The sequence below is a fragment of the Sebastes umbrosus genome, chromosome 13 (assembly GCF_015220745.1).
Source record: "Sebastes umbrosus isolate fSebUmb1 chromosome 13, fSebUmb1.pri, whole genome shotgun sequence".
NCBI classification, from domain to species: domain Eukaryota; kingdom Metazoa; phylum Chordata; class Actinopteri; order Perciformes; family Sebastidae; genus Sebastes; species Sebastes umbrosus.
Window position 1 is genome coordinate 25,618,826 of NC_051281.1, and position 13,898 is coordinate 25,632,723.

Here is a 13,898-nt window from a genome sequence, read left to right on the forward strand (position 1 = left end):
TGAGACCAATCAAGTTTTGGGTCAAATGTCTAGTTGGCTGTTGGATGGATTGCCATGAAGTTTGGTACATATATCCATATTTCCCACAGGATAAATTGTAATGACTAGGGATCCACTGAGGTAAGAGTATCACAACTCTTATACACCTTTTATCACAGCAAGGTTTGTTTGTAAGCCTCTTTCATAGCACATTCTGAACTGCTTTTAGTTATAGATATGGATATTGGTATTGTGCTTTTGTATTAATTTTAGCCATGGTAGCGGCATGGCTCTAGGGATGCTGGTCAGTCGGTTGTTTTGTTCCATTATTTTCTTCCACTCAGCATGTTAGCATTGTGTCATTGTGCCCTTGTTAGCATGCTGACTTTAGCATTTAGTACTGTTGAGCCCAAGTGCAGGCTCAGAGTGTGGCTGTAGACTCTTAGTCTTGTTAGATATCTGCAGCTCACAGTTTGGCCACAACCCATCAAAAAAGAGATCACAATCTCTCAAGTGTGTCTTTGCAGAAACAAGCTGGTTACTCTGGATAACCCCTCACTTTTTGAACTTTTACCTTTGGTAGCGAATAGATCCCAACGAAAAATGTCGACAGTAAGTTTTGTGTATTCCACTTTTTCTGGAAAGAGATGCTGCTGTGGAGTTGTTTAAATGTATATTTTTAATGCTTTGAGCACCACAAATCTAAAATCTTCCAGAAATAATAAAAAAAAAACTTTTGACACAATACACAATGGGTAAGTGTGAAAATGTGATTTTTTTTTTGTGGGTAAATAAACCTTTATGTTCTAAGGGTGCAAAAAACATATTTAGTTTCTTAGGATCCGATAGCCAGAATCCGTTTTCATATTATTATTATTAGGCATCACGCATCATTTAATGACCATTCATGAAGAGGGATACAAGTTCTATCCATTCAAATTCTATTAACTTTACACAACAGGAATCCTGTCCAATAACGGGGTCTCCAGCTGCCTTGGACTATTCCTTTACCCCCTGACATCCTTCTTCCCGTTCTCTCACTCTCACTTCCTCACCTGTCAGAGGTGGAATGTCGCTGGCGGATACAGTCCTCCAGGGTCTGACTCTTGACAGATGTAGCGATGCTCAGTCAAGACGTTTCCCAGCTCCTGTTCGCAAAAGTTGCTTGAAACAAGCAGACAGCAGCAATTACTGCGGGACAGAACTGAATGAAATGATACACCTGGGTATGATGAATGTGGCAGAATCAGAGCAGCTCATACTGGTGCACGCTGTTTACAGCTGTACCTTTAGCTGAAGTGAAAAGAACAATGCTGATAGGCTCATCACATTCAATTTCCTTTATTCTAGCTCTTCTTTTTTTACATGTTCACTATCTGAAGAGGAATGAAATGCCTCAAACTGGGGATTTATAAACACAGCTGTAACATTTAAAGGGACTCTATTAGTCCATGAGCCAGACCCCCAAAATTTGGCCGTCGTGGGGCAAATTCTGAATGCCACTCCAAATGACCTTATAGCTAACTTCATATTGATCTGATGTGCCCATGGACAGTTTGAACATAAAGAGCACAAAAAGAGCTTTAAAATGATATATTATATGACTAACAAGATTAACAACATTTCTTATCAGAATAAACGTAACTTTGTGCAGTTTGTATCTGATAGAATGTTCAGAACTTTGCATTGGATTCTGTTATTGGGGCGGTTTGTAAATGGCTTTCACAAAATAATACAAATACTCAAAAAACTTTCCCAAGAAATTAATTCTCTATCTATTATTTTATTAGTTATAAGGTCATTTGGAGTGGCATTCGGAATTTTCCCCATTGCATCATTAGAGGTCAAAGGTCAAATTCTCTTGACCTCAGTGTCATGTCAATGTGACTAAAGATTATATTATAGTCTAAGCTTTACAATGATATATGACTTCATGATATTGTGTGTTGGTTACCCTCTTTTATACTGGATCAATGTGTAAAATGGTGAAAAAAGATGGAAAGATTTTAATGAAGGAGTGATGAAAAAAGGAGTGATAGCACATAGAAAGCTACCATTGCTGCAATGCTATCATGCATTTTCCAACACTAAGGGCATAGACCTTTAAAAAAAATCACTATGAGACTTGGTCCCTCCAAAGTGGCACGACCAACCCCTCGCACTTGTGCTCGCACTACATAGACAAGAGCGAGCATCGGTCAAAACAGTGAGGCGACACACACAAGACTGAATGTGATTGACAGGCATCATGTTGATTAACATTAGCAACATTAGCCAGCTAAAACCACAATATCACTCTATATTTCACATGCTTGGCAGTAATGTTAGCTTACCAAACAAAGCTCCCTCCATGAATCGAAGGCTCGGCCGATGTTGATCCTAGTGTTTCCGACCGTGGTCAGAAGGAACAGGGGAGACACCGTAGTTTTGGTCGGAGTTTATAATATTACTCGCTTCGGAGCCCCATCACTTCACTCAGCAGCAGGAAACAAGACATGGGAAACCTCTTTTGGTTTTAAGGAGCTGCAGCATTTATTTCAGCACAAACTGTAACTTCCAATGAACATTCACTTGATATTGTCAGAGCTAAACTAACTCTCTCGCTCGTTTTGCCGCCGCCTGCTCTCTCTTGTTTCACCACTCACTTCCCACGTGCACACACACTCCCACAACACTAGTTTTCCCCCCTGACGTCGGTCACATTCCTGTTTTGCAAGACAGGCTTCACTAGATATAACTTTGTTTTTTTGTGCTTTCGTGGAGTTTGTGTTGGAGTCTGAGTTGGGGGCTGGTCGTTGGCGTTAGCGGACTCCATTTCTAACCGAATGTTACAATGTTAGTCCTGAGGTGGAGCTGAAGAGAGTAAACACAATCGCAGATGCGCATGACGTCACATCCGTTGTATTTTCCTGGAAAACACGGACCCACGTTCTTCACATTAAAAGCAGTCTACAGGGTGAAACCCAAACAGTCGCAAAAGGTCTCATTTTTTAGGTTAGGTTACAACCTGTTCGAACATTGCCAATAAAAAATTATTAAAAAAACGTTTATACGTGTAAAAAAAACTTACATACGGCCCCTTTAAATGTTAAGTCACAAAGTTGAGTAAATTGAAAACTTTAGTGCTGGAAAGTTACGAAAACAAGTTTAACTGACATTTATACATGGCACCTGGGAGCAAATGCTGATTTTTGAGACACGCGTCATTAGTAATAATGTGGAAGTAGAGAGTTGGAAACTGTTGGAGAGTATTAGACTCATAAAAAGTTCATGCCCATGTCAAACTGCAGATGGAGACAGCACAGTTGTAGCAACGCATACGAGGATGGAGATTACAGATTATTAATTGTTTCTGTTCCTGTGCTGTTAAATCTGCATTAATTAATAAAGCTCATATTGAATTTGGTATTTAACATTTTACGTTTCTCTTGTTTACAGATCTTTTCAGACATTTTTACCCCCTGTCACCAGCAAACAGAGAAGGGTGGAATCTAAAAAACCTTCCCCCGGGGGAAAAGAGGTTCTGTGGATCCACTCTACCCGGAGTCTGCTCTCTGCTGTGGCCGATCGTCATGGCAATTTTCCAGCTCTCAGCAGGAAAGGAAGTGGCTCTCGGGGGCAGTGCTCAATTCGCCCTCTACTGGGCGGAAGTCAAGCCTCAATGAGGCCGTCAGTCGAATAGGTCATGCTGTCAGAGCGCACCAGAGTTCACATCCTCTCATTAGACAGCAACACTTTCAACATCCCTTCACTGGAGAAAAAAAAAAAAGCAAAGTTAGGGAAACTGGGCTGAATCACACTTGCGATAAAGCAGGCTTATGGTGATGGGATTGTGCAAGTGTAGTCAGGTAGACAGTGTGTGTGTGTTGTCATTACTGTTCTCCACACACACACACACACACACCAGTGCAGCCAGTGCACACACGCACACACTTAACTTGTATCAGTTTACACCATTTGTTGAAGACATAAAGATTCTCAGCTGCTGAAGTGTGAAATGATGCTGCGATGTTCAGGTTCAGGTTGTTGTGTTGTGAAACTGCAACATCAAGTTTGGATTTGATCTGAGTCAGCATATTGACACTCAGTTATCTCTCAAGCCACTAAGATACTAAGACAGTCTTAATCTTTTGATAAACTGCAGTAAAATTATGTTTAATGATTGCAAGTGGTGATTTCATATTGTGTATGATGTAGAAATTGAACGCAAGAAGGCACTGCGTCCTCCACGTATTCCAGGAATATATACCTTAAATGCAACAGTATGGCCTTAAAGCTCAGATTTATAGAAAATGAGCATACTTGTGAAGTGCAGTTGGTAGAACATACTGTCTGAATGTAACCCAGGAACAAAACACTCAAAGAAACAGAACTCAACAAACAAGATAGAAACTTTATTTGTTAAAACAAGTATATAGAGTTGCTGTATTACATCTTGTATCTTGCTAGCTTGTGGTTTTATACATTTACCAACAGGTGGTTTTAGAAAGGCAACTCCTAATGGAAACAATGGCATATGTATACAATACAAATTAGCAAACATATCAAAATCAGTTTTTACAACTTTTTGTAGCAACCAATTCTTTCTATTGGTGTGCCATAGTGCAAACTGTGTTGTTTGTAAGACAAGAGTTTAAGCATGATCTCAACATCCATACATCTCGATACAATCTCTGTCTTAAACACATTTTTCATTTTGTAGGCTGCATTCATTGTGCCTTCAGTTCAAGTCCTTCTTTCCAGTAATGTGAATTTACAATCAGAATAATTCAAGTGTATCGGGCAGGTCAGGCTGTTTGGTTTGGATAGTGAAGATTATGACTGAGCCAGAAGGCTCCTCGGTCAGGTATGTTGCTGTAGAGTACATGAAGACGTGTCGAGACCTAACGTGGTACTTCACCCTGGTGGAACATTTTTGTGTCGGTAGGATCTCAGGAATGATGTCACCATCTGCGTTTAGGATTTTATGCCCAAAATTAGAACTTAAAATTTGATCAAATAGAAGAAAGATTTCCAAATTAGTAATTTTGCATTGTTTTTTTTTTTATAAATGGCAGTAATAATGTATAGGAGTTAATAAGGGTTTGCCATGTAGCCAGTTTTCATCCTTTTATTGACTCCTATGTGTACTAAATCATGTTCTACCAGTGTGAAATATCACTTTAGTCTCCAGCTGTGTTTTTCCAAGCCCTTTCAAAAAGTCCATGAGGATTCCTGGTTTCACTCTGAAAACATAACTTGAAAAATGATTATCACAAACACATAGCTTAGCAAAAAGTGTAATAGCTTGTATGTTGGCTACGAGTGGAGTGGAGTAGATGGCGTACGAGTATAATCGGTCGGCATGTGGGTAATAAATGGACAGCACAGAACACAGAGACATTGGATAACTTTGATCATTTCTGTCTACATTCACTCCAAGGTCCAGCATGTGTGTGTATGTTTCTGCATCCATCTGACTTCAAGCCTCTATGGCTAAATGACACAGTTGACGGAGGAAAGAAAAGTAAGAGCTATGGTGGCTGTGAAAGCGCTGCCCTGCGGGAAGGTCGGGCTGTTTGTGGCCTCTACTCTGGTTCTATTGCTCCGTGTTCTGCAGGAAAGCATTGGAACTGGTGGATTGGTTGTGTCAAAAAGTCTGAAGTCGGAGGCCGGACTGAGCCACAGCCCCTCCGTCCTCGCCTCCCTCTCGCCAGGCTCTCCGTCCCAACTCAAGAGCATCCACAACGGTCCACCACCATGGAAGGGATCTTGCCATAGATGATCTGCTCTTTTCGGTTAAAGTAGAGCATGTTGATGGGCGACATCTTGGTGGGGGTGCAGCAGGGGCCCGCGGTCCCTCTGGGATTGGCCTTGTTCACCAGGTGGGTGTGCGGATACTTCTGCAAGTGCATGTACTCACACTCCCCGGAGCAATAGTTGGCCTTGTAGCGCTTTGGGGCAATAATCCAGTCCCAGCCAAAGTCTTCAAAGTCCACCGTGAGCGGATAACGGCAGCACCGGGACTCTGGAGAGTTCTCGTCACAGTCCAGGCCCGCGTCTCTCCTGGCACGCCTCGGGCCCTCTGAGACCTTCACCTCCATGAACGGTTGCTGCAACGACAGAGCGGCGTATGAATACTTTGAAAAATAGCTGGTTTGCAAAAGGAGGCGGATGACAGCATTCGCCTTACATCTTTTAATCTGGTGCCCTTTTGGCTGCCGGTTTTCAAACATGGCACGATAATATTATGAAACTTTGAGTTTTAGAGAAATTGAATCATCCAACGGTTGGTTAACCACAGCCGTCTAGGTATTCTAATTGCCTCAGAGCCCTGTGCCAGTATTTGAGACGTATGACAAGTGTTTGTCATTGATAGCAGCAGTGTGTGTGAGTGTGTGTGTGTGTGTGTGTGTGTGCAGGCAATTACTCTGATTTGCACAATCACACAGAATACTTGAAGGAATGTGGGGCAGGTGAACTTTTATGTAATCAAGCAATACCATTTGAGGTTATGTGGACTGGGCATTTGTCCAAATGCAGGTGTGCGCCTGCATGGAGTCTGTGTTGATTAACAGCTTTCAAAAGTCTTAAATCTTGATTCCCTCTTCCAGCAGCCATGAAATGCATGAATGTTTAACCACCTGCTGACTCTGCAAAGCCTCTCTGCACAGTAAAACCTCTAGAAAGCCCAAAGTTCAAACCTTTGAGCTTGTTTTTTGCTGATAGGTGAAATAAATGTGCTATTTTACCATTTTATTTGATTCATTTACTGTTCATTCTTTGATCTGTAAGTATACTATAATCTTAAATTTGTTTGTGTTTCATTTTCTCATTGTTGAAGACACAAACCTCCATGTACATAGATGGCTTATTGAAATACAGCAAATAATACAGCAATTAAAAAAATAATGAAGCCAAGTACCAGGTGTGGACGGGCCTGTGGCACATGAGCCATTCCCTGAACCTGAGCCTGCTCTGACTATGTGCAGGTATTTTAAAATTAAACTTTTAAAAATGAATTTTATTTCATACAGAATGGTCCAATTATTGTAATCTATTAAAATAGCAATCACATTGATTAGCACAAGAGTCCCAGATCTAATGAGCTCATTTCAGCTGCTGCAACTCTGCCACCAACACCATTCAGTCCTGTACGTGTACCTACTGTATATGAGATGGACTGCTAGTTATCACTTCTTGTAATACTTGATCATCATAAGGTTTCAGTTTTTAATGTTGAAATGAGTGTTCATCTCACCAGTCCTTCCTCTCCAGGCTCTGTGGAGGTCACGGCCAAGTCATTTCCCCTGGAATCAAAGGCGTTAATCTCGATGCCCCAGTTGGTCTCCGGCTGCCGCAGCCACACAGTCAACACTTGTTTGACGTCTATACTCTGCCAGGAGCTGAGCCCGGCGTTCACGTCGATCTTCAGGGATCGGATGCGGATGTGCCTGCTCCCGTCTGTGACCGGCATCAGGCGGGAGATCTGCAGGAACACGGTGGTCGCCTCGGTGGCCGGTCGCAGATGAACCCAGAGCTGAGCCCGGACTATTCGACTGGCTTGAAACTTTGGAGAAAAAGAGAAAAAGCAGCACTTTGGTTCCTCAGCCACTTGGACGATGGACGCGGCTGGAGAGAGAGAGAGAGAGACAGGGGAGAGAGAAAAAGGTTTAATGACCATGTGAGGTTGACTTTTACAGATATAGTAAATAAATAAACATTTGTACTATCTGTTTATATCATGTTTATTTTTGTTTATAGCTTATTTTGTATATTGGTAGAAATTCATTTTTTTAATTCTTATTTTATTCTAACGTTTTTAATCTATTCTTTTGTTATTATACTGCTCATTTGCACCAACAAAACCAAAGCAGATTCCTAGTGTTTACCTCTTACACCTGGCAATAAACACCATTCTGATTCTGGTTCTGATTCTGATTCTGATCCTGATTCTGATCCCTGAACTCTGGAAGAGGTGATAATAAAGTTTAGAAAACTCTCCATGACGCGCGCGCTGTGCATGTGCCAAAACGCACCGACCCATATCCAGTTTTACATCTTGGTGATGTTGGTTTATTCACATTTCCACTATAAAAACCCAGTAAAGATATGTGTTGTCAAAATAAAGACTGTTTATTGCGTCTCCAGTGCGCTCTGTCTCGTGCGTAAAAGCTTATTTTGGAGTCGTCTTAAATTCAAGTAAAAACTACTCAAACAAATTCTGAGTCACGAATATGATGAAATCAATATTTTTAAGACTTGCTTAGATATAATGTCCCAATTCGACAAAAAAAAAAATCAAACTTATAAGAGTATATCATAACATGCAGTTTTGACTATATCTAAAATTATATTCAATATTATACAAGTCAATTTTTAACGTGGGTCATAATTTTGATTTAAGATCTCTATTTTTTTTGGGCTTCAAATGGGCTTCCATAGTTCCACCTCATGTGCCAGGACACAGATACAAAAAAAAAAAGAAAAAGAAATTGTATGGTCCAGTCACACAAACCTTTTCAACATGCAAAACAATCAACAAAGTGAAATAAAAAAACTCACGTTCAGTGGCCATCATCATGACCGTCTCCGTGGTGGCGTGCTCGTCGTCCTCCTCCATCACCACATCCTTGTTGTCATCTCCCAGCACGTCGTACTGGTCGAGGAGCTGCTGCAGCGGCGGCGCTTTGGGCAGCAGCTGCTTCACGATGTCTCGGCTGATGTTGGGAGCTTCTTTCATTCGCAGTTTGCTCAAAATCTGAGACTTGATCGCGTTTAATCGCATGGTTTTGATCTGCTGCCGGACCTCGCAGGTGGCGCACTGCTCCGTCTCTCCTGGGCTGGCTGCAGAGGGCGGCTGCTGGTGCGTCTCTTGGTCACTCAAAACCACTGGACCCAAAGCAACCAGCAAGCTGAGATACAGCACAATCTGAGACAGATGCATTGTCTCTTAAGGTGTGCAAGTTTGGTTTCAAAAAGAGATCCCTGTGTGAGTGTGTGCTGGACCTGATGCGCGACTGGACTGGACTGGGTTTGGATTAATGTCCCACACTGATAGGCATCATACTTTATTAGCGCACACCTTTTTATACTCCAACTTTAGCCTCTTTTGTGTCGTCAAAAACTATGATTGGCTGGACAGGCAACAATGAATTTTAACCGACTGACATGACAACTTTTTTTTCCTTGTCAAACCATAAAGGGATGGAGACTGAGAGCTGTGTGTTGAACGCGTCCACAGATGGATAAATGGACTTTTCTTACAGTGATTGCGCAATGAGCTTCTGAATTTTTGCGCATGTGATCTGGGCACCTTAAGCACCTTATGTATTTGGCATTCAGCTTGTTTGTGCTGTCCTCATTTTGAAGTGATCCTTCACACAGTTCGTCCCTGTGATATGTCTAGAATGATGCATTATGTGATTATGTTTTTTTTTTTGTAATGATGAATGTGTTTTCTATACCTGGCTGCAACATGATTTATCCTGGTGGGATAATAAAGTTGGACTTGACTTGAGCGTATAGGGCGCAGAGGGACTTTGTGATGAATCTGATGAAGTTATATCACCACAAATTAACACAAAACAACAAAACAGGCCATCTACTGCATATTGTGAATTAATGAAATAAAGATTTGTGTAGTTTGTGCTCTTAATACACTTTAAAATCTACTGCTTTTGTCAAATTTGCGTTTTTTTTTAACTGCGAATTGCCTTTGATGGCAGGTACATGGGTGCGACTGGGTGTCTGCCTGGTTGTGGAAATACATTTCATCCTTGAGGAAAAAAAATAACATTTACAATTTTAGCCAAGTGGAGTCCTTGAGGTGACGTCTGTTTAGATCTGGTTCCCCTTTAAGAAGCTGAGAATCAGCACAGATAAAGTCCAGCAGGACTCCAACTCCAAATCGTCGTTGGTGAAACCTGGTTGTAGCACATGAGAAGATAGTGCCACCGTGTGGCAAGTTCACATCATTCAGATCAGACATGGCCATCATCTGCAGCAGCAGTCACATCTCCACCTGAACAGAACCCAGGTGCATTCAGAGTCACCTCACCTCTCTCAGGTGTGTGACCTCATTGAACACTTTTGATGCCAAAGACCAACTGCTCCAAATACAGGGACTGATAAACCACTAATTAACCCATTACTCTAATCAGATCTAAATTTATAAAGTCCACGGAATGCATATCAGGGCGTTAAAGCAGTAGTCGTTAGAATTGGAGCAAATATGATTAAAAAAAGTTTTTTTTTCATAAAACTGTCAGTACATCCTGACAGCAGTGCATGAGACAGGTAATCTAAAAAAAAAAAAAATCATGTTTAACCATTTATTCAGAGAGGATAGTGGGTGGAGGATGGATGATGTATGATGATCTTTCTGTACAAAAAACGAATGAAATCAATATATTGCCATGCTTACCCAAACTGGAATTAATAAACAAGAGGTATATAGTGATCTTACATTATTAATGCATCAACTTCTTAAGGATAAAATACTTTCACATTCTCCATCCAGATCCTAATTATAACAAGCATAAGTTAATACCAAAATATACAATATAACAAAATATACAATCACTCACACAATCACAATCAATCAAAAAGTTATTTTTTTATAAAACTGTCAGTATATCCTGACAGTAGTGCATGAGACAGGTAAACAAAAAAAAAAAGCATGTGCCTCTGTGTCCTCCGGTGCTCCTAATGGCATCTGCAAGATTTCACAGACCGGAGGAAAACAACCAATCAGAGCGGAGCTGGAGCCTTGCCGTCTCTAAACAAATATGAACCAATTGTTCAAAAAAGGGGGAGTCCATTGCACTCTTCTGGGGAAAAAAATAAAAAGCCTTTATTCAAATGGCTATTTCATGATGAAATGCTAAAAGCAATGCTGGTACATGTTCAGATTGGGTAACAACCCACGCGTAGAGGTACAAACAGCTTTCTTCAGGGTGCAACCCACAGCACACAGCTTTCCCTTTTGTGAGTACACGGAAAAATTGATGATTGCAAACACCTGAGCAAGAGGCCAATAAACTCTCAGGTGACAAGTGCAAAATGTGGTCACTAGATGGCTCTACAGGATGTCAAGAAAGCAGAGAAAATAATGAAAATAAAATAAGAAATAACAGATAACAAGACAAAAAAAAGTAAATAAGTAATAATATATAACCATTTATGGCAGCAGTACCAGACCACATGCATAATAGCCACAACAAAAACAGACTAATATCAATTTCTTCATTTGGTCCTGGATATATTGAGGCCTTCATTTGGTGGATGTAAAAAGTTTCTCTCTGCAGTAATAACTTTAGTCGATCACCACCCGAATGTTCTTTTTGATGGTTTCTAGGCCTTCAACCATAAGGCTGTCTGGATTGCTATTATGCACTTCATAAAAGTGCTTAGCCATAGGGTTATTCAAATTAGCTTTTCGGATTGCATACTTATGCTCAGAGAGTCTATCTTTCAATCGTCTTTTTGTTCGGCCGATGTAAAAACAACCACAGGTACAAGATAAACGGTACACAACAAAAGTGGTGTTACAGTTAATGAACGTTTTGATGTCATACACCTTATGAGTCTTAAGGTCACTGATTGGTTACACTCCTTTATATTGGCACAATGGTTGCAAAAGTCACATTTGTATGTAGCCTTCAATGATCGGTGAAGCCAAGTGTTATTATTATTGGTGAGGAGATGGCTGGGCACTAACCTGTCACATAGTGTAGAAACTGATCTTAGGAGGGGCAGGACAAAGCTTCCCTAAGAATAGGGTCACTTTTAATGAGATTCCAATTAGAATGTATTCTCCTTTTTATGGAATTTGCTAGAGAGCTGTATGCTGTGACGAAGTACGCATGCTCTTGTCCTAAAGATTTTCTTTTCTTTTTCTTAAAGAGTTCAGATGTGAACCTTTGTGTTCCCCACCAAAGCGCACCTTCATCACACTGATTTGAACTTCCGAGGACTCTGGACTTTTTCCCTTTCTTGAAAATATGAATCAATATTCTGTTACTTTAATGCCTATGTTTCGTATAAAATAGCTGTAAAATGACAGATCAACTCCGTTGAATGAACAGCCAATAGGAACGCTCTCTCTCTGAAATGACCTGTGATTGGCCAAAGTCTCCTGTCTTGGCCTTGACTTATATAAAGACTTGACTTAAAGCTGCAGTGGTTAGAAATGGAGCAAATATGATTAAAACAAGTTATTTTTATAAAATGGTCACTATATCCTGACAGTAGTGCATGAGACAGGTAATCTGAAAAAAATCATGTGCCTCTTTGTCCTCTGGTGCTGCTAATGGCATCTGCAAGATTTCACAGATCGGAGGAAAACAACCAATCAGAGCCGAGCTGGAGCCTTGCCGTCTCTGAGCAGCTGTCAATCACTCGCAAACTCCGATCAAACGGTCAAACTAGGCAGCGCTGATCAAATATTAATCAATATTCGTTTGAGGTGAGAAATAGGCATTACAGTAACAGAATATTGATTCATATTTGATCAGCGCTGCCTAGTTTGACCGTTTGATCAGAGTTGGCGAGTGATTGACATCTGCTTACGTTGAATGAACAGCCAATAGGAACGCTCTCTCTCTGAAATGACCTGTGATTGGCCAAAGTCTCCCGACACTACATTTTTTAAAGCCTGAAAACAGGAGGTGCAGAAGTCTATTTTATTTTTCTCAGAACACTTGAATTATAATATGCTGAAAGGTTATTATGGAATTAGACTTTGGCCAGTCACAGGTCATTTCAGAGAGAGAGAGAGCGTTCCTATTCAACGGAGGCAGCGGTCAATCACTCGCAAACTCTAAACAAACGGTCAAACTAGTTTTATTAATATAGTTTAATTAATATTCTGTTAATGTCTCTCCTCAAATGTTTTCAGAAACATCTTGTAGTGTACTGTTTAGCTGTAAAATGAGAAAGTTTGCTCCGGCTGGTGGGCGGTGCTTGGTATTTCCTCAACTCATCTCAACATGGTGGCCGGGTCACAAACGTTCTCATTTTACAGCTAAACAGTACACTACAAGATGTTTCTGAAAACATTTTATGCAAGAAATAGGCATTACAGTAACATCATATTAATTCATATTTGATCAGCACTGCCTAGTTTGACCGTTTGATCGGAGTTCGCAAGTGATTGACAGCTGCTCAGAGATGGTAGACTCCAGCTCTGCTCTGATTGGTTATTTTCCCTCGGTCTGTGAAATCTTGCAGATGTCATTAGGAGCACCGGAGGACACAGAGGCTCATGATTTTTTTCAGATTACCTGTCTCATGCACTACTGTCATGATATAGTGACCGTTTTATAAAAATAACTTTTTGATTGATTGTTATTGTATATTTTGTTATATTGTATAATTTGGTATTGACTTGTGTTTGTTATAATTAGGATCCGGGTGGAGAATGTGAAAGTATTTCATCCTTAAGAAGTTGATGCATTAATAATGTAAGATCACTATTGTTTATTATTTCCAATTGGGGTAAGCATGGCAATATATTGATTTCATTTGTTTTTTTGTACAGAAAGATCATCATCCATCCTCCACCCATTATCCTCTCTGAATAAATGGTTAAATGGCTCTTGGATGCTGGTGTTTTAATGTGCATACCAGCTAGACTTTCTATGGTCCAGTCAACTAATACTCCCAAACAAGACAATAATAATCTAATTTTTATTTCATTTATTCTATTTATTTTATTTATATAACTTCAAAAATTTTCTTTTTTCCACCACATTTAGTGTGGTCATTTTTTTGTGGCCCACATTATTTCCGTGCAGTATCTCTGAGTGTCTCCTCTGGGTGTCAGTGTTGCACCAGTCAGCTGTTGGACTCGCTCTCCTCCTGCAGCTCGCTGCTCTCCGTGGAGCTCAACTCAGTCCAGACATCATCTGATTTGCTCTCTGCCGAGCAGCTCCACT

The 13,898-nt window shown here is 40.5% G+C and overlaps 1 protein-coding gene across 1 annotated transcript; it reads right to left on the reverse strand.

Moving 5' to 3' along the window:
• Positions 1-4,352: 4,352 nt before the first annotated feature.
• mstnb (myostatin b) lies at positions 4,353-9,129 on the reverse strand. Its single transcript, XM_037790763.1, has 3 exons — positions 8,524-9,129; positions 7,220-7,590; positions 4,353-6,071 (listed from the first exon to the last, which is right to left on the reverse strand). Exons 1-3 carry the CDS (start codon positions 8,903-8,905, stop codon positions 5,691-5,693), a joined length of 1,134 nt encoding a protein of 377 aa, XP_037646691.1. The 5' UTR covers positions 8,906-9,129; the 3' UTR covers positions 4,353-5,690.
• Positions 9,130-13,898: the final 4,769 nt, after the last annotated feature.